At 37.4% G+C, this 24,598-nt stretch overlaps 1 protein-coding gene across 1 annotated transcript in view; it reads right to left on the bottom strand.

The window, feature by feature from the left end:
- Positions 1-24,598, bottom strand: part of mute (gon-4 like protein muscle wasted) — a 1,102,179-nt gene that overhangs the window by 463,521 nt on the left and 614,060 nt on the right. Inside the window, exon 18 of the mRNA XM_090389940.1 lies at positions 4,306-5,157. Within this exon, the coding sequence (XP_090246066.1) occupies positions 4,306-5,157 (852 nt within the window). The remainder of the gene's footprint in view (positions 1-4,305; positions 5,158-24,598) is intronic.

Here is a 24,598-nt window from a genome sequence, read left to right as displayed (position 1 = left end):
AGGATGTCAGAATTAATAATAGTTCAGAGTGTCGAGAATTGGTGGTCTCTATTAATAAATCTCCAGATTGGAGACGTTTCACCATTTTTGGTGAACCTGTGGCATGTTCGAGGCATCTCTGAATGATAAAGAGGGGGCTTGCCCACAGGTTGTGTTGACATAGAATGTATCATCAGGATTGTTGGTAATTCCTGTCTGCTAATGTCTTTCTTCATTCTCTTTGAGAGAGAGAAGTCATGTTCAGTGTCGTGAATGTCATTTGCTTGAGGGCTCTAAGCGTGGAAAATCACGTTTCCATCTCTGCTCCTTTTAGCCCTGGGGGTTGTCTTATCCCACAGGTTACCGGCCCCGCCACGTGGAGGCAGGAGTGGTGCCACCAGTAAAGGGTTAGTAATGAATATATAGAATAAAAAAGAAAGGTAGATTTCCTCTCTCGGTTCTTACTTTTGTCCTTTAAAGTACAGAACCTCTTCAAGTAAACAAAAGAACAGGTGACGCTAGAAACGAAACAAAACTATAACAGTTTGGGAGAGCACTATATATTCGCAAGAAGAAAATCGCTTGGCACTCTGGGCCATATAAGACAAGACTGAGTTTTAGAAGATTGAAATCAACCAAGTTGTCTTTTTCCCAGTGGAGATCGGCATTTAAAGAATTGGTAGCGGATATTTGAGAAGTTGAATCTGATCGAGCAGGACAAGGTTTCTCAAACTGGAAAGTGGAATGCAATGTGCTATCATCGGCAAAACTATGGATAGGATTTCAAGTCAATGGAAAAAGGTTATTAATATACAAGAGGAAAAGAGTGGGGGAAAGAACTAAACCTTGGGGCTACCAGCATTAGTGGAGAAGTTAGAAGACAGAGAGGCATCTACCATCACCCTCAGTGAGCGATCAGAGAGAAAACTGGATAACCATTTATAAAAAAAACAGTTGGCAAACCATAAGATGGAAGCTTGTTTAGAAGACTTTTATGTGAAACAAGATTGAACACCTTTGAGATGTCAAGAGCAACTGCTTGTGTTTCACCAAACTTTTCCCTTGAAGTTTTCCATAAATGAATAACATAAGCCAGAATATCACCAGTGGATTGGCACTGATGGAATCCATACTGGCTATCGTTGATCAGGCAGAAGGTTTCTAGGTAGTTTAAGAGTTGGCGGTTAATTGATTTCTCCATTACTTTAGAAAGAGTAGAAGTATTTGCAGCAATGGGACGATAATTGGATGGGTGGGATTTGTCACCCTTTTCAGTAACTGGCTGGATATGAGCAAATTTCCAAGCAGAAGGAAAAACACCTTTGGAATAAGAAAGTGAAAAAAAGGCGGCAAAGAACAGGAGTAAGTTCAGGAGCACAGGTTTTGAGAACAAGTGGAGAAATACCATCAGGACCTGGACCTTTCTTAGCATCAAGTTTCGTCAAAATCGTTCTGTGATCTTTTTGACGGAAGAACACAGGAGGCATTGGATTGTGTGCTAGGAACTGTGGGAGGGATAGGCAAGATCATTAAAACATGATTTGGAAGAAAAATGGGATGCTAGCATTGGCCGAAGTGACAACAGAACCATCTGGTTTTGACAGAGATAGGAGCAGAGATGGGCAAAATTTTCGGCCAATAGCTTTGGCTAGAGACCAGACTGGTCGATTACCATTAGGGCTTGGCTACATCAGACTCAGTGTTCATAGCAATTCTGAGATGTTACTTGACAATTTATTTTTCAGGCTATAAAGGAAGCCTCTTCTAATTACTTCTTTTAAAGTCTAATAGTAACGCCACTGTCCGAACAGAAATTTCGTGAAGTGTGATAGCGTGAGCAGAGGAGCACATCTTTGGAGGTCACTATAAAACAATTTGGAGGTCACATAAAACAATAAAAATAATTTGCAGTTCCAGGTTTATTGGGTTTTTCTGTTAGTGCAATCTATAAATGGGTAGTAAACTTGATCTTACTGTATTTGCGATTAAACCGATAGCTGGAATTCTGTGGGTTTTTACGTTATTATGGTGAAATGTGTTTACCCTTCCATTAAATCTTGAATCATATAAAAAAAATGAAGTTCTCCGAATATTCTCTTCATTCCTATTTTTTAAGCTTTGTAAACTTTTACTCTGCATCTCACTTATGTCATTTATGCGTGAATGTATTTATGTGTGTATTGCAATGTATTTTCTATATTTTCTGGTGCTGATTACCAGGCGAGTATGAATAATTCACTTTCGGGGAAGAGTGTCCCACTTGTGAGCCATGAATTATTATTATTATTATTAGAGTAAGCATGCAGAGTATGTCTACTGTATTAGCGCTCTTAGAGTAAATTGGAAATCTTTGTCATTTGTAAGTTGTTAAATTCTTTCTTTTGTTGTTTATTTTGTGCAAGTGTATTAACTGAAATGTCTTGTGTTAAAACTAACTCTACTCCAAAGGTTTGCAAATATGAGTCACAATACATGCAAAAAATGTAACCCACCACTGCACGTGCTAGAGGTGGTATGTCATGGCTGCAACAATGGGTATCATTACCATAAGTAAACTACAGGACTCGAATGCTGCAATCAGTAAAAGAATTATGGATCTGGAACTTTCATTCAAACAAAATAAAGAAAATTCCAATTTATTTAACTTAAGAATTGACTCAATAGAATAACAATTGTTCTATTGAGTCAATATTGAGTCAATGACCAAGCAGTTGTTTTAAGTTAGGGGATTTGGTTAGTAATATATAAAAAGAATAAGAAAAGAAAGGAGGATTGCCTTTCTGGGTTCTTACTTTTGACCTTTAAAGTGCAGAAACACTTCAAGTAAATAAAATAACAGTCACACTAGAAAATAAACAAAACTATATCACTTTGGAGCTCACTGTATAACCACAGGAAGAAAATCACTTGTCACTATCGCTTGGCAGTCGGGGTCCTTAGAGGAGTTCAAGGTGGCAATGTGGGGTAACCTTTTTTGGGAATTCCACTAAAGGTAGATATTTTCAAGACTCTTTCAGCATGTCTGTGTTCACTCATCTCCGCTAATAAGTCTCCAGATCTTAGTCACCGAACCATTTTTGGAGGGCAAGCCAGATTTTCGAGGCATTTCTGAATAAAAATAGGAGCACTTACTCAATGGTTGGCCTGTGGAGAAATGTAATTATTAAGAAGAGCGGAGCAGAAATATCTGTCTCTTCTTTTTTTTGTGTCTTGGCATGGAATGTATTCAAATTATCATGGTCGTCATGTCTATTTGGATCTGGATCAAGAGATCCATAGTTGGACTGTTTTGTGTTGCCCATAGTTGCTCCTTTTAGCCCCAGAAGAGTGGATTACTTCTTCCAGGTTTCCAGCTCTGTCACATGGTCAGGCAGACATCAGCTTTTGTCCCATTGTTATATTCTTTTTGCATAATATATTCCCCGTCTCCCTGACAATATCTAGCTCTTGTGGGACCAGCCAGTGCATTCTGCTTTGGAGACTGCCGCTCTGTTGCCTGATGCACAGGAGTGAGCTCTGGCATTGAGTTGGGCAGCTGAGAGTTTGATGGGCCCTTCATATTAATTTCTTCCAGGGCATTAAGTCTACACCTAAAACTCTCATAGGTGCCCATCAGAATGCTGAGTTGGCACCTAATTTCTTCACAGTATCTGCACCTAGCACACACAAAGGCATCGTCCTTGGCTAGATCATGTCCTGTTCTAGATAGGTCTGCAAACGTTTCACACATTGTTTTAGACTGTAATGCATTGGAGAATCACCCCTTTCGGATTTCCCACCCGAGCCACAGCATTCTGGATATTCTATGAACACTGCTTTGCTGCTCTAGTCTGAGTCACGATTCCGTTAAGTATAATTTAATTAACAATGAATTTTAATAAGATTAATAAATTTTACTGATTAATTGATAATACTATACCAATCTAACAGATTTCTAATACAGTGCTACAGTTTTCACTATCTAGTTTTACATTAAACGTTAAACCTTATGCTATTCCGCATCATATAAAGATAGCAGCAAATTACAAACATAAAATCTACAGACACTAAGTATTAAATTAGTGTCCAATAATGTTATTGGTATAGGCATTTCAAGATGTCTAAGTTTGTTGATAACAGAAAGGCGAGAAGGGCAGTCAGTAAAATTAACTCTGACCTTGGACTCTGCTATTGTCACTAAATGTTTTTCAAGAATGGTGCTTTTATTGCACTTGGCTGTGTTCTTCACATACTTGCCAAAGGACTAAGGGCAGTAATTACTTTCAATTGTACAGTTCTACTCAATTTAACAAGAACAAAGAAATAAAACTTAAAAAATTTACTTACTTTAGGATCTGATTCTATCAAATCTGGTGCCAGCAAAAGTAATGTTGATTCCAATTCTCTTTGTTGTTTATTTTTCTTCTTTATGAGTGGATGCTGTTTATTTTTACAAATTGTACTACTAGCAGCCATTAATGCAGCAAGGTCTTGTTCATCATCAAGAACTTCATCTTCTCCTTCTTCGTCCCCATCCTCACAATTATACAACTCATTTTGAGAATCATTTTCACAAGAAACATCATTATCAGGATGATGCCCATCATCAGAATCTGGGATATCTTCAATATTTGAGATATTTGGTGGAGTATTATGGGATACATGGATTTCTGAAGGAATAACCGTATTTGATGTTAACTGTGAATGACCTGATTTACTGACTTCAGCCACGTTATGCTCTTGGTCTGATATATTCTGCTTTTCATAAGCATGTTTTCTCATTGTATTACAGATATTATCTTCACTACATGCATTTGAAATTGTACTTATCACTTCATTATTTAGCATGCAAAATGGTTTTGGCATAAGTGGTCTTTTGCATTGTCTTTTATTTTTTAGTGGTGTTGCTGGTAATAAAGGCACTTTTGGGAGTAACCGTCTTCGATTACTATACTTTTTAAGAATGGGCGATATGTGCTTTAAAGGAGACATATGCTTCTGTGTAGTTCGGCACGGACGTGGAAGAATAAGATTATATTTCTTTTCTGGTGTTTTACATAACTTGGGAGCAACTGAAATGCTGTGAAAATTCACTGCTGCAGACACTGTTACATCAGTCCTAGTCACAGTAGCTGAAGTTCTGGTCAGAGTCACAGAAGGAGCAATATGAATATCATGCCTTGGAATAACATAAGACTTCTATAACAAAAAAAAAAAAAATTAATTAAATAAAAAAAATATAAATATCAATGTATATAAATAATGATATTTTATATGTATAACTGTTTATTGATATAGTAATAGCTCATACATTGCTAAAATAAATCTGCAGAAATATGCAATCGCAAACTCAGAGATAAATAGATGTAAATGTCATAAAAATTATTATAATTTTTCTGTCATATTATTGTAATATGTTCACTATAATACATAATTTGGTTCCCTTTCCCCAAAAGCCATATGGTTGGTGTGATTTCAAAGTGAAGACAAAACTGTAAAGCTGAAATTAAGAAGAGAGAAAAAAAAAAAAAAAAAAAAAAGGTTAGTTAGTCTTTACAATCTGATATCTCTTCCAATCTTTTGTATATTGACCAAAGTTTTGAGTAGCAGTGATTAGAAGACCTAGCCCCTAATACTGGTTGCTTTTCTTGGAGTGATTTGAAGTCTGGCCTCTTCAATATACAGTACCCGTTAAACCTTATGCTATAACGCTTTAGTTAACATATTTATTTCTAAAACATCTACTGAAAACTATTGATGGGAAGCGTACCAGATAGTAAAGCCTAACCAAAAGTTTAAATAAATTAGTTTAAAACCATATCCAAAACAGAAGTGCACTTCAGCTTCTAGTTAGATTAATAAATTAAAAAAAAAAGAAGGAAAAAAAAGAAAATAAACACATTGAAAAACGTGTTATATAGTCAGCTCGATATCAGTAGCAAAATCTACTGATGTCGAGCTGTTACCAAAACTCCGGGGAGTAGGAATAACACTAAACTTATATCCCAATCTGATTGGGATATAAGTGTGTGAGTGATCAGCCCCCTTCCTTCTAGAGTTTACATAAGTAAAGAACTTTTGGTGTTTTTCTTTGCATCCTTTGCCAAAAATTTCTTATAATCTATCTTTACCTGCCTAACTGCCTTTGTGACTTGATTACAAACCAGCTTATACCTATCACAGGCTTTTGTGTCACCTGTTAATTTATATGTATCCCATGCATTTTTCTTCTCTGCCAAGTCTCATTATTTCATCTGACATCCATTAAGGCCTAAACCTTGAACAATATTTCTTAGTTTGTATGAAAAGCCTAGTAGCCTCCAAGATTAATTCTTTGAATGCTTCCCATTTTGAATTTGTTGTTGGTAACATCATCGGTGGTTTCCACCATATAGAATTTAAATACTGTCCCAGACCACCGCAGTCACCTTTACGAAAACAAAAACCCTTTTCTTTACTCCTGATGGTAGTTACCTCTTTGAGTAAATCCAACTTCAGCATACTGTGATCACTGCCACCTAGTAGTTCCTTTATCTGCAGATTCTTAATGCATGAAGAATCACTACTGATAATCAAATCAGAAGTATTACTCCCTCTAGTTGCCTCCTGGACATGCTGATGTAGAAAACAATCATCCAATAAATCCACAAAAGCCTTGCTAGTGTGTGTGAGTGATCAGCCCCCAAATTCCAATCAATATCTGGGAAATTAAAATTCCCCATTATAAGACTCTCTGATTTACCAGCCCACTCTATTTCCCTGTACAGTTTCTTATTATACTCATCAGAGTCATTAGGCCTATAACACAATCCTACTCTCAATTTTGCTTTCCCAGTGTTTATATCACACCAAACTGACTCGGCACTGCTCTGTCCAGCCATGTCAACTGGCTGTACTTCCTTGGATTTTATGTCTTTCTTAACTACTAGTATAACCCCTCCTCCCTTCCTATCCTTCTGTCCTTCCTGTACACATTGTACTCTCCAAATTCCATTTCTGCATTCCTTATATCTGTGTGACACCACACCTTTGATATCCCAACAATATCTGCATTTGATGTTTTGACCAACACCTCAAATTCGTCAAATTTATTTACCAAATTCCTAGCATTGGTGTTCATGCAAGTATACTTCTAGGTGGTAGATGACTTTCATCAACTGGTGAAATACCACCACTTTGCTTATTGGAGGCTTGAAGTGGTGAAAGCCATGTTTAGTCTCTAGAGCAAAGTTTCCGGCATCCCCCTTCCCCCATACTTCTCCTTCAACCCATGCACGGTACTAAGTACTATAGGTTTTGATACCTTTCGTGTTTGGGGTTTTCATAAAAAAAAAAAAAAATACATGCACCTGTTCCTATTCTTAACTACCCTAACACAACCTATGTATTTACTTGTTCCGCAATGTCTCCCATCAGTCTCTGAAATCCTCTGTGCCTTGTTTTCCAAGCTGCTTCTCATTCCAATAGAAGCAATGCAAAAATCACTTTCACCTCTGCCAGTGGCTACTGTTAATCTATTCGTCCGTGTACTCCCCAAATTCCCCAAGCTAGCAATTTTCCGACCCACCAAACACTGCCTCGATAACATCAACAAATATTCTTGCACTCTTTTTATTTAAGCATATTCCATCCCTGTAGAAGAGTCTCTCCTGTTAACAAGCACAGACCAAGTTCAGAAAAATTCTACCCTTTCAGCCATGCACAATCTCTCCAGAGCTGAATTGATCGACAAGGCTCTCATCATATACTCTCTCCTATCATGTCTGAGCAGAATTGTAGACACTTTTAAATTCAACCCTAACTCACGGCTTTTTTTCAACTCTGACCTGTGCTTTTTAAGTAATTCCATCGGTCTTCTACTCTTAATATCATTAGTGCCAATGTGTACAAGAATATCACCTTTTGTGCCTTTAAAGATGATATCTGCTCTACAACGTAATTAACCTTTGCCCCTGGCAGATATACACTGGTCCTGTTCCATCTATTCTTTTTGCACAATATGTTCTCTGTTTCCCCTGAGAATAGAATCACCAACAACAGCCAGTTCTTGTGGGACTAACACATTCTGCCTTGGGAGTTGCCACTGAGTGTTCCGTGATATTCAAGTGCAAGCTCTGCCATTGATGTGGGGAGCTGAGAGCTTTGTGGGCCCCTCAATTTAAATCCTTCGAGAGTATCCACCCTGTCCTTCAAGAACTCATATAGGGCCATAACAACGCTGAGTTGGGGCCTTATTTCCTCACATGCCTTACACTGCACACAAAGACATTCTCCTTGGCAATATCATGTCCAGTTCCTGATCTGATTGTCCACAAACATCAACAAGCAGTACATTTCAAATGGCTGTGACAACTGCCCCTCCCCATGTCCAGTTCCTGATCTGATTGTCCACAAACATCAACAAGCAGTACATTTCAAATGGCTGTGACAACTCCCCCCCCCCCCCCCGATGGATTGATTCAGAATTTATTTATACAACAAAATGTGTTTACGTGGGTAACTAAGGAACAAGAAGCTACTGTAGAGGCACGTTTTGTTATTTCTCATATAATTGGAAAAAGCAACGAGCCTTTTTCTGATGGAGACTATATTAAAGAATGTACGACTGAAGCTTGTGGAATTATATGTCCTGACATTAAACACAAATTTGAGAACATAATTTATCTCGGCGAACCGTAGTAAGAAAAATTTAATGTATCGATACAAATTTGAATGAGCAATTATTATCAGTATTAGAATCCATAACATGGTACTCGATAGCTCGCGACGAAAGTAACGACCAAAAGAATACTGCGCAGTTATTAATTTTCATACGTGGATGTACCTATAATTTTGAAATTATTGAAGAGCTTCTTTCAATGGAATCTCTTAAAGACCAAACAACGGGAGCAGATATATTTGAAAAAGTTGAAAAATGCTTAACAAGATATAATTTACAATGGAACAAAATGGTAAGCCTAACAACTGACGGAGCACCAAGTTTTACAGGTAAAAATGTTGGAATGTTAAAGAAAATTCAGGATATAATTTGTGAAAATTATCCTGATTATAATTTAATTACAATTCATTGTATTATACATCGACAAGTATTATGTAAAAATACGTTAAAAGTTGAACATGTCACATCTTGTATTATTAAACTAGTAAGTTTAATACGATCGAGGGGCCTGAAACACAGACAATTTGTTAATTTTCTTCAAGATATTGAATCCGAGTACACATATATTCCTTATCATAGCCAAATTCGATGGCTTAGCTTAGGAAAATTCGGCGAGTATGGGATCTTAAAGATGACATTTTATTTTTAAAACTGAAAAATATTATGGACTTTCCCGAATTAACTGATAATAACTGGATTTGTGATTTTGCGTTTACCCTGGACATCGTGACACACTTAAATACTTTCAACACCGTGTTACAAGGGAAAAATTTATACGCCCATGATAGGGTAAAAAGTTTGAATGGATTTAAATTAAAACTCCAGTTGTTCCTTTGACATTTATTAATTAACAAGGTAGACCACTTTCCAACCATGAAGTTGCTGAAGATTCCAGAAAATAAATTTGAAAAATATTGTGAAATTATCAATGCTTTGAATGACAACTTTTCACGAAGATTTGGAGACTTCCGAAAAATTGAGAGAAGTTTGGCAAGAGTGCACGACCCATTTTCAATAGAAATTGATAGTGCACCGAGTGAACTACAGCTTCAGATTATAGATCTGCAGTGTGATACCGATTTAAGGGAATTGCACCGTCGTGAGGAAATCTGTAAATTTTACAATACTCTTAATTTGGACAAATTCGACGAACTTAAAGATTTTGCCCGAAAAATGTTGGTTATTTTTGGATCAACCTGCATATGTGAACAAACATTTTCCATCATGAATCTAAATAAAAATCCTTTACGATCAAGCATCACTGATGATAATTTACAAGCAGTTTTAAGAATCTCAACTACAAAATTAACACCCAAAATTAAAAAAAAATGGTAAAAGATGTAAAACATTCCATTCATCTCATTAAATTCTTGGTTGTTAGAGAATAATTTTTTGTTATATTTCTTCTTCACGATAACAAATAATATATATCTAAAAATAGTATTTTACGTGCGGCCTGCCTTCTTTTTGAATTCCTAATGTGGCCCTTCAGCCAAAATGTTTGCCCAGGCCTGATCTATATGCTGTAACTTGCATGAACCATTCTTTTGAAAATTTTAACCACATTGCTCGTAAGAGTATTGGCCTGTAATTTTGAACAAAGGAAGGATCTTTTCTGGTTTTGGTAAGGTGATAATGAAAGAATGGCACCATGGAGAAGGATATGCATTTTCAGAGAAGACTGAATTACAGAAAATTAACAGGATACAGAAGTCAAGTAAATGCTTCAGCACGACATAATGAACACCATCTGGGCTTGCAGCACTACTGGATGTTCTATTTAACGATTCTGTAAGTTCTATTAATGTAAAGGATTGGTTGTACAGGAGAGAGCGATGCGTGAAGAAGTTGATTTTATATTGTTCTGCATCTGCTTTTACATTCTTTGATGTTTATATGTTCTAGAGAGTTAAACTGTTTATCTATATGCTGTAACTTCGCTTGCAGATATTCACTGTTAGAAAAGCTAATTTGCAGTGGCCATCATTAGCCGTTAAGAGTAGCAAAAGCTGTATTTTTTTTATTTATTTATTTTTTTTTATTAAGCTTTCTAAGAAGGGTTAACTATGTTATTTGAAAATATGTTTTAGCTTAAAATAAACATATGTGATAAGGGATCTATTAAAACCATGCTATCCACCAAACTATTCATCTGGTCCTAACAGAAGAATGGCTTGGTGTTCCTGGGGAAACCCTCTGATTTTAAGTAAGTGCCCATTCTATATTCTTCTCTTTCAGGATTAGGAACTATGGGGAGTAAGATGACATTGCAGATATTCTAGAAAATGGTTCTACAAGGGCAAGTTCAACTGACTGGAAGAGGACTTAAAATAGATCCACGATTCATTTTGGCTTAATCGTTCTTCATTCGTGCATTGAGAGGCTAGAAGACTGATGGTGGGATACTGTCAGAATATACCTCAAGCTTTGTTTTAAGCCTTAGTAATAATAGTAGCAAACGATGCACAGAAGCAAGCATACATAGCAATACAAAAAAAAAAAAAAAAAAAAAAACATATACCTCCTCTGTCCTCCTTTAATAATTTGTCTAATTCTTCCTTAAATCAATCAATCTTCGGCTGAAATCAAATCTTCGGACATAGCTATCTTGCAGTGCTTTTCCATTTTAAATTCAAATCTCCTTAAGCATCTGGACTTAATGGCAAACTTAGCCATTAAGTCTGATAAGCTTTCATCAAATAACATTACTAAATATAGAAAACAATGTGTCCAGCATCAACCACTGGAGTCAGGTCTCAGTTAATAACGTTAGACCAAGAAGAGCAGTGTTAATTAATAACCACTCTCTGTCTACTCGAAATCAACCATCCCTTTATCCACAACAGCAACTTTTGCTTAATGCCACACTCCACCAACTTCTATACCTTTTTTTTAATGTGTAACACAATCAAAAGGCTTTCTGAAATCCAAATATATGATGTGAAAATTATTTTTTGCCTCCAGTTCCTTTGATGCTGTGTGATACACAAATAGACTGGTTGAGAAGATTGCTCCTTAACAAATCCATGCTGTGGCTGGAGTATAATTACATTCTTGTCCAGGTGGTACTGCATCACTTCTTTAACCAGTGACTCCAGTATTTTCTCTGGAACAGACGTTAAACTAACAGGTCATGAATCATGTCATGTTTTAATCCCCCTTTGTGAATTGAGAATACATTTGCCATCACCAGTCCATAGGTACTTCCCAAGAATACAAGGATATCTTGACAATTAGGGCTAAAGGTTTCCTTACCTCCTTTGTTGCCAAGCACCAAACATGGGGTGGATCCAGTAAAATGCTGGATCCACCCCAGGTGTCTTTTTTATGTTTGGCTTCAAGAATTTCTCTTCCACTTTCCTTTCAGTTATCAAAACATCAGTGAGCTCCTGTTAGATTGTGATATAACTCTAGCCTCCCATTTCCTAAAGAATTCCCCAGGTGTTCTCATAGATGTAAAATACCTATTCACTTTGTCAGCAACCACAACAGGATCATTGATATTTAAAACTTTGACATCAAGTAGACCAATATGATTCCATCACTTCCTTCTACTGTGAATATAAGCACAGACGTCTTTGCTGCTGTCCTTTCATCTATCATAGAGATCTGTATCACAGGATAATTCAAATGCATTCCATGCATTTTTCTTTTCTGTCACAAGTCACACCAGTTCATTTTGACATCCATGTAGGTTTAAGCCTTGAAAAGGATTTCTTACTTGGTATGGAAAGCCTAGTAGTTACTATGCTTATTTCCCTAAATGTTTCTCATTTAGAATTTTCTGTTGGTAACATCATCAGTTGGTCCCACTGTATAGACTTTAAAAACTGCCTAAAGGGACTGTGACACCCTTACAAAAGTAAAAGCCTTTCCCTTTACCTTGGACAATGGTTATATCTTTAAGTAAATTCCATTATCAGTACACCGTGATCACCACCACCTAGTGCATTGGTTTTCAACCAGGGTGCCACAACAACATCCTTGGGGTGCGGGGTAATTTCGGTTTAAGTTACTTAAAGTTATTATTTTTTTCAATTTATACATTTATTTCATTATAAAAAGGTGCACGGTATCCATTGCACTGTATCTTTTTAATTTTGTGGTGATGTATAATTGATCTTTGTTTAGTACCTCTATATAAAGAATAAAATTATTATATAGGCATATATTAAAGGTCAAAAATCACTGTGTTAGGTATTTCTTTTGACCTAGGGATGCCATTAAAAAATTAATGGGACACTAAGGGACCCGTGAACTGAGAAAGTTTGGGAATCTCTCACCTAGTGAGTCTTTTACCTACAGGTTCTTAATGCACAAGGTTATTAGCAAGCTGTTGATAACAAAACAAGGGTATAATTATTATGATTATTATTATCTTTATTTCTCCTAGGAGACACACAGTTACAGCTACTGGCCAGGTGGTCAAGATACATATTTAATTATGTTACAAAATATAAGACATTATACAATTTTAAAATACATGTAATATGGTACTTTCTCTGATTTATACATTATTTGTGAAACTAAATATATCTGGATTATACAATGCTAGAAATACCTGTTGCCTGCTTAAGGCATAAAGCTTAATTAATATAAACGAGTAAAACTTTGAGATTTACCATATTTACAGCTGAACATGTACAAAATGAAACAACAGGTGCAACAGTAATACAATATAGTACAATTTCATACCAAATAAAAACTTGAAAGTTCATTTTACTGTTTCCAGCAGCCGGTTTCTTCTGTGGGTGATGACGTTGGGATTCCTAGAGCCTGCTGGTTCATGTCTGGGAGATGATGGCACTTTATCTGTTTCCTGCCGACCAGGCTATCCAGGTGGGTAAAGTGCCTGCCTGGCAATCCAAAGGTTGTGGGTTCAAATCCCGCCTAGGGCTTGGATCAAAGTACTGCAAAAACCTTGGGAGGTGCATTATGGCCACAGAAGCCGATGGGCCAACAACTACCAAAATAAAAAAAAAAAATCTGTTTCCTTACATCTGTATCTGCAGGTAGTAGTTTTCGAGCACTTCTTTTCTATATGCCATCAATTAGGGTTGAATCTGAAAGTGTCTGCAATTCTTCCCAGACACGATTATGAGAGACTTGTCGATCGATTCGGCCCTGGAAAGGTTGTGCAAGGCTCAAAGGATAGAATTTTTTTCAGCTTGGTCTGTACTTGTTAACAGGAGAGACTGCTTCTACAGGGATGGGAAACACTTAAATAGGAAAGGTGCAAGAATATTTACTGATGCTATCGGGGCAGTGTTAGGTGGGTCGGAAAACTGCTAGCTTGGGGCGGGGGAGATACAGGGAATAATAGATTAACATTAGCGATTGGCAGAGGTGAAAGTGTAAGTAAACACGGGTTGTGTTAGGGTAGCTAAGAACAGGAACAAGTGCATCTATACTTGCGTGTACACCTATGCTAGGAGTTTGGTAAATAAATTTGATGAATTTGAGGTATTGCTCAAAACATCAAAGGCATATATTGTTGGGATATCAGAGACGTGGTGTCACACAGATATAAGGAATGCAGAACTGGAATTTGGGGAGTACAAATTCCAGTTCTGCATTCTTCCTATCCTTTCTGAGAGGAGGGGTTATGCTATTAGTTAAGAAATACATAAAATCCAAGGAAGTGAAGCCAGTCGACATCACTGGACAGTGCAGTGTTGAGTCAGTTTGGTGTGACATAAGCATCGGGAGATCAAAATTGAGAGTAGGAGTGTGCTATAGGCCTAATGACTTTGATGAATATAATAAGAAACTGTACAGAGAAATAGAGTGGGCAAGTAAATCAGATAGTCATATAATGGGGGATTTTAATTTCCCAGATATTAACTGGAATTTGTGGGTTGGTCACTCACACACTAGCAAGGCTTTTGTGGATTTATTGGATGATTGTTTTCTACATCAGTATGTTTGGGAAGCAACTAGTGGGACTAATACTCTTGATCTGATTATCAGTAGTGATTCTTCATGCATTAAGAATCTGCAGATAAAGGAACCACTAGGTGGCAGTGATCACAGTGTGCTGAAGTGGGATTTACTCAAAGAGGTAACTACCATCAGGGGTAAAGGGAAGGACTTTTGCTTTCGTAAAGGCGACTACGATGGTCTGAGAAAGTATTTAAATTCTATACAGTGGGACCATCTGATGATTTTACCAACAGCAAACTCAAAATGGGAAGCATTCAAAGACATTATCTTGGAAGCTACTAGGCTTTCCAGACAAACTAAGAAATATTGTTCAAGATTTGGGCATAAATGGATGTCAGATGAACTAATGAGACATATGGCAGAGAAGAAAAATACATGGGATACATATAAATTAATGGGTGACATGGAAGCCTATGATAGATATAAGCTGGTCTGCAACCAAGTCAGAAAGGAGATTAGGCAGAAAAAGGCAGATTAAGAGAAATCCTTGGCAAAGGATGCAAAGAAAAACAGAAAAGAGTTCTTTCCCTATGTATACTCTAGAAGGAAAAGGATGAATCAGATTGGTCCACTGGGTATTGATGGTTCAACTGTTGATGATCCTGCTCAGGTGGCTAACAAACTAAACGTGAGGAGTTATTCAGGAAGGGGAATGCCAGAGGTGAAGTAAACTATGGCAGTGAGCTAGATGATTTTGTAATACCTGAGAGAAAAGTGGTGGAGAAATTGTAGAAGATAAACATAAAAAAGGAACAGGGGGTGGACAGGATCTATCCAGTTATATTGAAGAAGGCAGCAAAGGAAGTAAGCAAACCTTAGCCATAATTATGAAGGCCTCTTTGGACTCAAGGAAGGTACCCATAGACTGCAGATGTGCAAATGTGACCCCAATTCACAAAGGAGGATCAAAGGCTGACATAAGTAATTATAGACCCGTGAGTTTAACTTCTGTTCCAGGAAAATTAATGGAGGCACTGGTTAAAGAAGCACTGCAGGATCATCTAGACAAGACTTCAGTTATAGCTTGGACAGAGCATGGTTTTGTTGAGGGGAAAGTCTTGCTTGACCAACTTTATTGGATACTATGATGCGGTCACAAGAACTGGATGCAGGGATGGAATTTGATATTATATATTGGATCTTAGAAAGGCTTTTGATACTGTTGCACATGGAAGACTGCTGCACAAATTGGAACAGTGTGGCATTGGAGGCAAATTTCTGCGATGGATAAAGGGATGGTAGAGGGGGGAGAAGACAGAGTGGTAATCAATGGACACTGCTCATCGTGGACTAATGTTATTAGTGGAGTCCCTCAAGGTTCAGTGTTGGATCCGTTGTTGTTTTCTGTATTTATAAATGATATTGATGATGGTATATCAAGCTTAATATTCAACTTTTCAGATGATACAAAGGTTGGCAGGGTTGTTAAGGACACTACTGACAGCATGCTGCTGCAACAGGATCTGGAAAAGTTGAGCAGATGGACTGAGAGGTGGCAAATGAAGTTTAACATTGACAAATGTAAAGTACTACGTATGGGAAATAGTAACCCCAGAGCAACGTATCAAATCTGTGGTACACTGACAGTGGTAGAGAATGAAGAGGAACTGGGAGTAATTGTGCAGGCAGATATGAAGTTTTCTGAGCAGTGTAGATGGGCTGCATGGCGTCTTGTCAATGATATACAGGAATTTTTCTAGCAGGGATAAGGAGGTGATTATTCCCTTGTATAAGGCAATGGTCAGGCCACACCTTGAGCACTGTATACAGGTGTGAAGCCTCATTTCAAGAAGAATGTAGAGCTGCTGGAACGAGTACAGAGAAGGGCAACAAGATTAGTGAATGGAAGAAAGGGTTGCTCTTACGAAGAAAGGCTTAAGTTTTGCAAATTATAGTGTCTGGAGACTAGGCACCAGTGAGGTGATCTAATACAGGTGTATAAAGCCTTAAATAGTTTGAGCATGCTTAATGCTGATGGGATTCTTCCTCTTGCTCAGAATAATCATCTGAGAGGGCATAAATTCAAATTGAGGAAAGACGGATGTAGGATAGATGTGCGGAAATTTGCCTTTAGCCAGCAGGTAGTTGGTTGGTGGAACAGACTTCCATCCCTTGGTAGATGATTCTCATCAACCGGTGCAATACCACCACTTTGCTTATTGGAGGCTTGAAGTGGTGGAACCCATGTTTAGTCTCTAGAGCTAGGTTCCGGTCAACCCTTCCCCCATCTTTTCCATCACGCAGTATGATTGATGACTTTTGAGGATATGATGAACATTGTGGTGAGATCCAATATTCCTTCCATTTCGAGGGAACAGCTCTAAAACGGTGTTCGCAGGCCGGCCGCTAGTTAGTACACCAGACCGAACCTATTGGTAAATCTCTAGGAGGCTTCTGGATCAGCTAGTGTATAATCTTGTTACCTCTACTCTGCCAGATAGTGACTGGAGGGTGTCAAGGAAGTGTGTATGCGGGGACCATTGTCGAGGCCACGTTATGTCAAGGATCTGGGTATATTCTTACCATATGTACGCCATATCAAAAAATTTCATTACTTCATATAGCATGTCTCACCTACTTTTTCTTACTATTGAATACACAATGAATTGTCAAACTAATAGAGCAAACTTATCTGCGAAAAGATCTAAACCTTCCAAGCAATTCCTAATTCATTTCACAAATATACGTGGTCTCAATTCTCATCTCAACGATGTCCATTTCCACTTGCAGTCTGCCAAACCCCATGTACTTTTTCTGACAGAATCTCAGTTATCAGTTGATTCAACTACTACTGCTCATCTCAGATGCCCAAATTATTTGCTGTATGATTCTTTTCGCCTCAAAGGTGCATATGTCCGTTCTGATATTCCCTGTCAGAGACTTGGCAATTTGGAATCTCCTCTCTTTGATCTCCTCTGGCTTAAAATCTCTCTACCTCATTGTGTCAAATTCATCTGTTGTTTCTACCGTTCTCCCAACTCCACTAATCACTTGGCGCTCTTTGACTTCCTCTCTTTGCAACTTGACTTTCTCCAGTCCAACTTTTCTAACAGGGCTGGGATAGATATATTGTCATATGCGGCTGTCATATCTAAAAAAAAAAAAACAAGATCCAGTTGCTGCTTGTTATTTAGGGTTTGCTGGATCCTTAGCAATGTTCCCATGAAGATGGTGATGGTTGATCACTGAGGAAGTACTGAGTACAGGTATTCAGGTCTATGTTTGAAGCAATGTTGGATGGTGTTCTCCAGGATTGTATTTTCGAAGTTTTTTGAAAAGAGCATCCAACAGTGATTGGTCTGAAGTCTTTTACAGATTTAGGATTTTTTTTTATTTTGGGGATAGCTTTTATGTAATAGCTTTTCCACAGCTTTGTGAAATCCTCTTCGTTCATTATTCTCTGGAATATATGTAATAATAAATCGATGATGTAACAGCTACAGATTTTAATCATAAATAGTGGGAATTTATCTGGTCCAACTGTTGCTTTATTTGGGAAGCTGTTGATTGCCCTTTTTAAGTTGTCTCTGCTAATGCTGATTTTCTTCAATTTTCATTGTTAGTCACAATCTGGCTAGTGCTGATAGTTTCCTTAATCGTCATGATTACATCTTGCATCTTGTTAATGTTTGCTTCACTGTTAATTTGATTATCCTTAAGTGGTGTTCCGATTGTGGCTTCAGTCCATTCCTTAAAGGACTTCTCCGTCATTTTATTTTATGCATGAAGCTTTTTTTTTATTGACAATTCTTTTATCTTTTTTTTTTTTTTTTTTTAAGTTTTGCTTTGGCCATATCTATGTGAGCCTGTTTCTTCCCCTTCATGATATGTGCTCTTTCATGTTTGTACTGGATATGATCCTCTGGATGCCCAATTCTTTTCCATTTCCTATACACTTTTTGTTTATTTTTGAAAATTACTTTTAATTGTGGGGCTGAACTAATTTTCCCTGTCTGATACTTTTATTTCCTTAGATGCTACTTCTTGAGCTATGCGCAAGAGTGATTGCGAGAGTGTGGCTAGGACATCATCAGTGTCCAAAAGGTATAGGTTTTGCCAGTTATATTCGATCAGATGTTTTAGAATGACATCACTTTTAATTTATTTTATTGAGAAGATAATATTTGTCTCGCTTTTCAAATTTGGACTTGTTTGTCTTGGAAACTTCCTAAAGTGGCTTCAAATTTGAGTGTTTGATGATCTCACGCAAATTCCATGTTCTTGTTCTTCAACTTCATATCTGGAGTGTAGTAATAAAGTCCAAGCCTGAGATCCTCTTGTTGCTGGTGTTTCAACCGGTTCATATATAAAGCTTGCATTGCATCATCCAACTCACTTTTTGCCTCCCGATGTTTGGGTAGTGGCATATTTATGTCTTCCATTATGATTATATCAGTATTCGTGATATGTTAAGCCCCATAAGAAGCTCAGCTCTGTTTTCTTTAGTGTGCTCCAGTGGTAGGTATATTAAGCCTAGCTGAAATCTACTCGCTTCCACACCATAAGTGGCAACGATAGCCTCAAAATTTTCCGATTGCACCTCGAGTTTGTCAAATACTCAGAATCCATTCTTGAACAGAATCATTACTCCACTTCCTCTTTTGTTTTCTCTTCCATTTGCAATGCAATTATAACCAGAGGAGTGAGGAAGGGCATCGAGGTATCTGTTATTTTGGAGACATGTTTCTACTAAGCATATTGAGTCATTCTCCGAATTAAATAATAAGCTTTTTAGAGTGTGCAGCTTATTCGACATGGTTCTTACATATTGTAGGAAAATAATAATGTGGTTAGATTCTTCTATGTCAGTTAAGTTGATTGCTGATTGCTATTGGGCTATTCGGAAATTTGCTGCAATGTCATTACTTGTGGGCTTCCCAGCCCTTTCCCTGTATGGCTTCACTAGCAATCCAACTGGCCAGGTGTTTTTGTCCAAGAGACGAGCTTCACTGTTTACTGGGCAGGAGATTATGAAAGATGTGTATGCCGGATGTCTTGTGCAGATTTGCTTAACCTCTATGTTTATCCCTATTCTTTTGTCACACATTTCTTTAATAAGATTTCGACTTGCCTTGGTATAAATATTTTCCGTCTAGTTTGTACAGAGGTTATGTTGAATCTATCTGCTAGTTTCTAACTGTGTCCTGATGTAGGGATCAGTGCGGTCTCAGTTCTATTGTGCTCTTCGTTGCTATTGATTGTTTTTTGATGCTTATGGTCCATGGGATTGTTATCTAAAGTGATGTGATGTGCTGTGAATGGGGGGGGGCATCCATGGGGCAGATTCACTTGCCGCACTTTGCTGTGGTGGTTTTTGGGAGAGGGCCACAATCTGCGCAAACGTAGGTTCTGTAATATGATTAACATCCATTTCTATTGTTGATGTGTTTGGACATGGAGAAAGGACAAGCTTTCGAGCAGTCTGGTCTTGTCCCTGGAGATTCAGGAACCTGACACTCTTGGTTACTATGGTATCTCGCCACCCTCATTTTGGAAGTCATTATTCCTATCATTCCTTGTTTTTCCATCCATATCATTCTGCAGTTTAGTTATCTGTGTGTGTGTGTGTGTGTGTGCGTGCGCGCGCGTGCTGTCCACATTGTATCCTCATTATTTTCTGTTCTATTTTCCTGTTTCTTTCTAGAGGTCTGACGTAGCCCCAGTAGTCAAGAGCGAGAGTACATAGCATGCGTTCTTTGAGTGGACCAGGGTTCAAGCCCGTGACTACTAAATACAATAAATATTTGAATTGACGATTTATTGTAAACTCTACTGACTTGGTTGTCGTGCCGGAGTATAAATAGAAAATTAAATTTATAATCCTGCATTGTGTTTGCCATTTCTATTTAATAATTGTAGTTGCAATAGTATTGTATTTAATTTTTCTTCTAATAATTTTTGATTCCTAATGATATTAATATTTTGTTCTCATAATTCATTGTTCTCCTCTTGGATCATGTGAAGGGCCCTGTACATCGGAGAGAGGAGTTATGTTAATTGGTATTCATATTCATTCAAATCAGCTTACGAGCTGTAGCACTGATTTTTTCCAGTTCCCTTGTATTGCGAACTTGCTGCATCAATCTGTACTATTAGGCCTGAATTTTGATCTCCATCTTGGGTTCCCATATCAAATCTGCGATGTTTGTAGTCATCTGGACACTGCCAGAGTTTAATTCACCTCTGGCATTCCCCTCCCTGAATATCTTGTTATTTTGTTATTTTTGGTTTTTTTAGGAGCATTAGCAACTAAGGCCATATTGCTCCAGGGATATGCGGTGGTCATTCCCCGACCTTTCCGCATCCTCCGTATTTGGTGGTGACGGGCTCGAACCCCGGTCTAATCAAGAAGCATGTGCTACGCACTACTGCTCCTTCCCACCTGGCTAGGGAGAAGCCTCTGAATAACTTCTTGCAAACTCATGTGTGAACGTAGATGCAAAATACTCATTTAGTTTGTTAGCTACCTGAGTAGGATCACCAACAGTTGAACCATCGATATCCAGTGGACCAATCTGATTCATCCTTCGAGAGTTTACATAAATAAAGAACTCTTTGCTTATGTTAATAAGCAAATAACTGGTCTATCAGCATGAAATGAATATGAAGATTTGGATGCAAGCCAATTGTGATATGCAACATTCTTACCTTGAGCACCTTAAGAGAATTTACTATAAAACCAAGCTTTAAATGGGCTGAGATTTTAAGTTGGAATAAAGTATTTCATCCCCACAAGAACAAAGACATCAAGTTGTGATCAGAGGTGACTAGAAGACCACTCACCTCAACCATATACTTGGAAGGGTTGTTTGAGAGAAAAAAAATCGACAAGAGTGTTGGCTGTGTGGTAAGGAATGTCTGGTTTTCTGGTTTGTAAATGAATAACCTGTGTGAGATCATTAGTAATCGCAAAAGACTCAGCCATTTTGACCAGCTGGGTCCATGTGACTAGAAAACTGAAATCAGCAGGAGTTATGAAAATTAATCATCAAGGCAAATTACCTTCTTGTTAGGAAAGTTGGACTGGAGAAAGTGAAATTTCCAACAAAAGGTGTTCAGAGAGTGCCAAATGATCAGTGAAATTGGGAGAACAATATAGGTCACACAATTTCAGAGATTTTAAGCCAGAGAAGATTGCAAATTCTAAGTCCCTGACAGCGATTATCAAAGTGAACATATACACACGTACCAACTTTGAAGCAAAAGGAATTGTACAGTGAATAATTAGGAAAACTGACATGAGTAGTGGTTGAATCAACTAGTAATTGGGATTTTGTTAAAAAATTAAAGTGGGCTCGGCAAAGTGGAAATGGATTGGAACTGAGAGCATGTATATTTTGGAAATGGATGAAAATGTGTTTGTGAAGTTTAGGTCATTCCATAGATAACATCTCAAAAAATATCACACCACTGTGTGACGTCAAATGCTTTTTCTATGTCTAGACTCCAGCACGATTAGATTCAGTTTGCAGATGATACAAAGGTTGGCAGGGTGGTTAACGGCAGTAATCAGAATGAGCTACTGCAACAGGATCTAGGAAAATTGGGTCAATGGCTGAGAAATTGTACTTGATAAATGTAAGGGACTGCATATGGGTAACGGTATGCTCAAGAGTAACTTGTCAACTGTGTGGTACTACAATCGGGGTTTTTGCCAGGTTTTGTGTCATGTCTCTTCCTCCCAGTTTTAACAGCTGTACAGTAACTTCATCTTCCCCTGGGGGCTTTCTGATTCTTCATTTTCTCTTCATCGCATGTTCTACCTCATCAAGAAGGATATAAGGTATGCCATATGTGTTACTAATTTGCAATCCATCTTCCCCATTGCTGGCACAATTCCCTTGCTCCTTGAATAATTCTCTATAGTAGTCTTCTGCTACTTTAATTATGTCTTCTCTGATATTTATAAGCACATCAACACTATTCTTCAGTTTCAGTATCTCATTGATGCAGATTTAAGTCTTTTGTTTCCCATTAATGCTTGTTCTACTTTTCTTGTGTTAAAACTTCTTATCTCCTTTTTGAGTCTCTTTCCAATGGCTTTGCATAATTCAATATACTCAAATTTCTCCTTGTCAGTGTTTATCTTGTGCTCTTCATTTGCCGTCTTCGGTTCATCGTGACAAGTGTTTCTTAACTAATTTTTTCTTCTTTGGATTTCTTTTTACCTATAGGTTTCTTGGGCTTTATCACTTTCAGAAAGTTGTAATATTCCTCGTCGATATCTTGGTCCCGCAGAAGCTCAAACTTGTTCTTAAATTCCAATACATACTGCTTTTTCTCCTTTCTTTTATTATATCTACATCAAGTGTGCATCTTGCCATTCTGTGATCACTCCCAATGTTTACCTTGTTCAGGACAGTAACATCATTCACGATATATTTTCTGTTAGTGAGGGTGAAGTGGATGGTAGTTGTCATATTCCATGATTTTCTCCTTTTCTGTTGCTTTTTCTCCTCTTCTGTTTTTTCAAAGACCTTTGTATTATTTACTCGAGTCAGATTTTTCCTTTCTTTTCTTACATCTATATCAAGTGTGCATCTTGCCATTGTGTGATCACTCCCAACGTTTACTTTATTCAGGATGGTAACATCATTCATGATATATGTTCTGATAGTGCTGATGAAGTGGATGGTAGTTGTCATACTCCATGGTTTCTCCTTTTAGTCCTGGGGAAGGGGGTTAATTTACTTCCTGGCGGAATTGCTACTGCTCGAGTCGAGGAAAGAATTAGTTGATTAGGAGAATTAATAATATATGTACATAAAAGTACAACACAGTACTTACACTTCTCGAGGGCCCGAGGCACTAAGATCTTATGGCAGATCTTAGTGCCTTAGTGCCTCTAAGATAGCAGAGTCCAGAAAGAAAAAATTTGCATATTTAAATATATATAAGAAATAAGAATTATTTTTACCGATCTGTTTAAACAACAGCGTTGTAATACAAAGATCGCTTTAAACATTTGAGATTAGAGAGGCCATGTAAGGGGGCCTCTTCCCTCTATGATGAGGCCTAAGTTTCATGCACCTGTTTATAAGTATTGCCCTGCATAGAAATAGAAAAGAAAGGTAATCTCTTTTCTGTGTCATAACTTGTGACTTTAAGCACATACTACATGTAACTCCTTTAAACGAAAGACTCTTTAGGAGTCTTTCATTTAAAACTTAAAAATTATTTTATTTGCTTTTCTAGACCACTAAATAAGCTAAACTGCAATTTATTGAGAGCAAGCTGCTTTCGCTTTGATTTTTTTTTTTTTTTTTCAATCAAAGTTTACTAGAGTGGGATTAAGCTTTGAATTAATTCAATCACTGACTGTAGCAATCAAAACTAGCCCATTTTTCAGAGCAATCATTACCTCTTCTCATTTGCTTAATTTCATTAATAATGCATCTTGTTCCGCAACCTTTTGTTATTTCATTATTATCAGGCATATATTCTTCTCTTTCTTGGTGATTCCCCTCTACTTCTAACTCTTGTTCTCTTCTCCTCCCCCTGTTTCTCTGGGTAACAAAGAAATTTTTTTTGGCTGGTGCAGCATAAGCCTCAGGTTTCCTTGCACTGTATGGCTAATAATAATAATAATAAAATTATTTTTGAACAATGCACTTGTGTGATTGGCATAACTCACAGGAAGATTGTGTTCTATGAAAAAGAGGCAAATAAATACACATTGGCATTAGCATTACTATGCATGACTTCAATGTCATCATGAAATACATCTCCTTTTCATTTCATTCTATGCACTGCGTGCATCTTATGCTTATTTCTTTACATATGTATGATTACAATGGATTTCTTGACACTTGAAATTGAAAAATGACTTCAGTATACGGTACACAGGCAAAAATTTATCCTTTTCCAGTTTTTACCATACATAGATATCTTTTGTATTTCACTGAATACACTGTTGTTATTCTTGAATAGTACTTTGTACTATTCAAGCTCTATGAAATGACTATACACAGTCGAGAACAATTCTACTATCTAATGAAATGTTTGCATTTTGCAAGTTGCACTACCACAGCAACCAAC

The sequence above is a fragment of the Mastigoproctus giganteus genome, chromosome 2 (genome assembly GCF_048544385.1).
Source record: "Mastigoproctus giganteus isolate SK-2022 chromosome 2, ASM4854438v1, whole genome shotgun sequence".
NCBI classification, from domain to species: domain Eukaryota; kingdom Metazoa; phylum Arthropoda; class Arachnida; order Uropygi; family Thelyphonidae; genus Mastigoproctus; species Mastigoproctus giganteus.
Note: the sequence above shows the minus strand (reverse complement) of the source record. Positions and strands in the feature narration are given on the sequence as shown.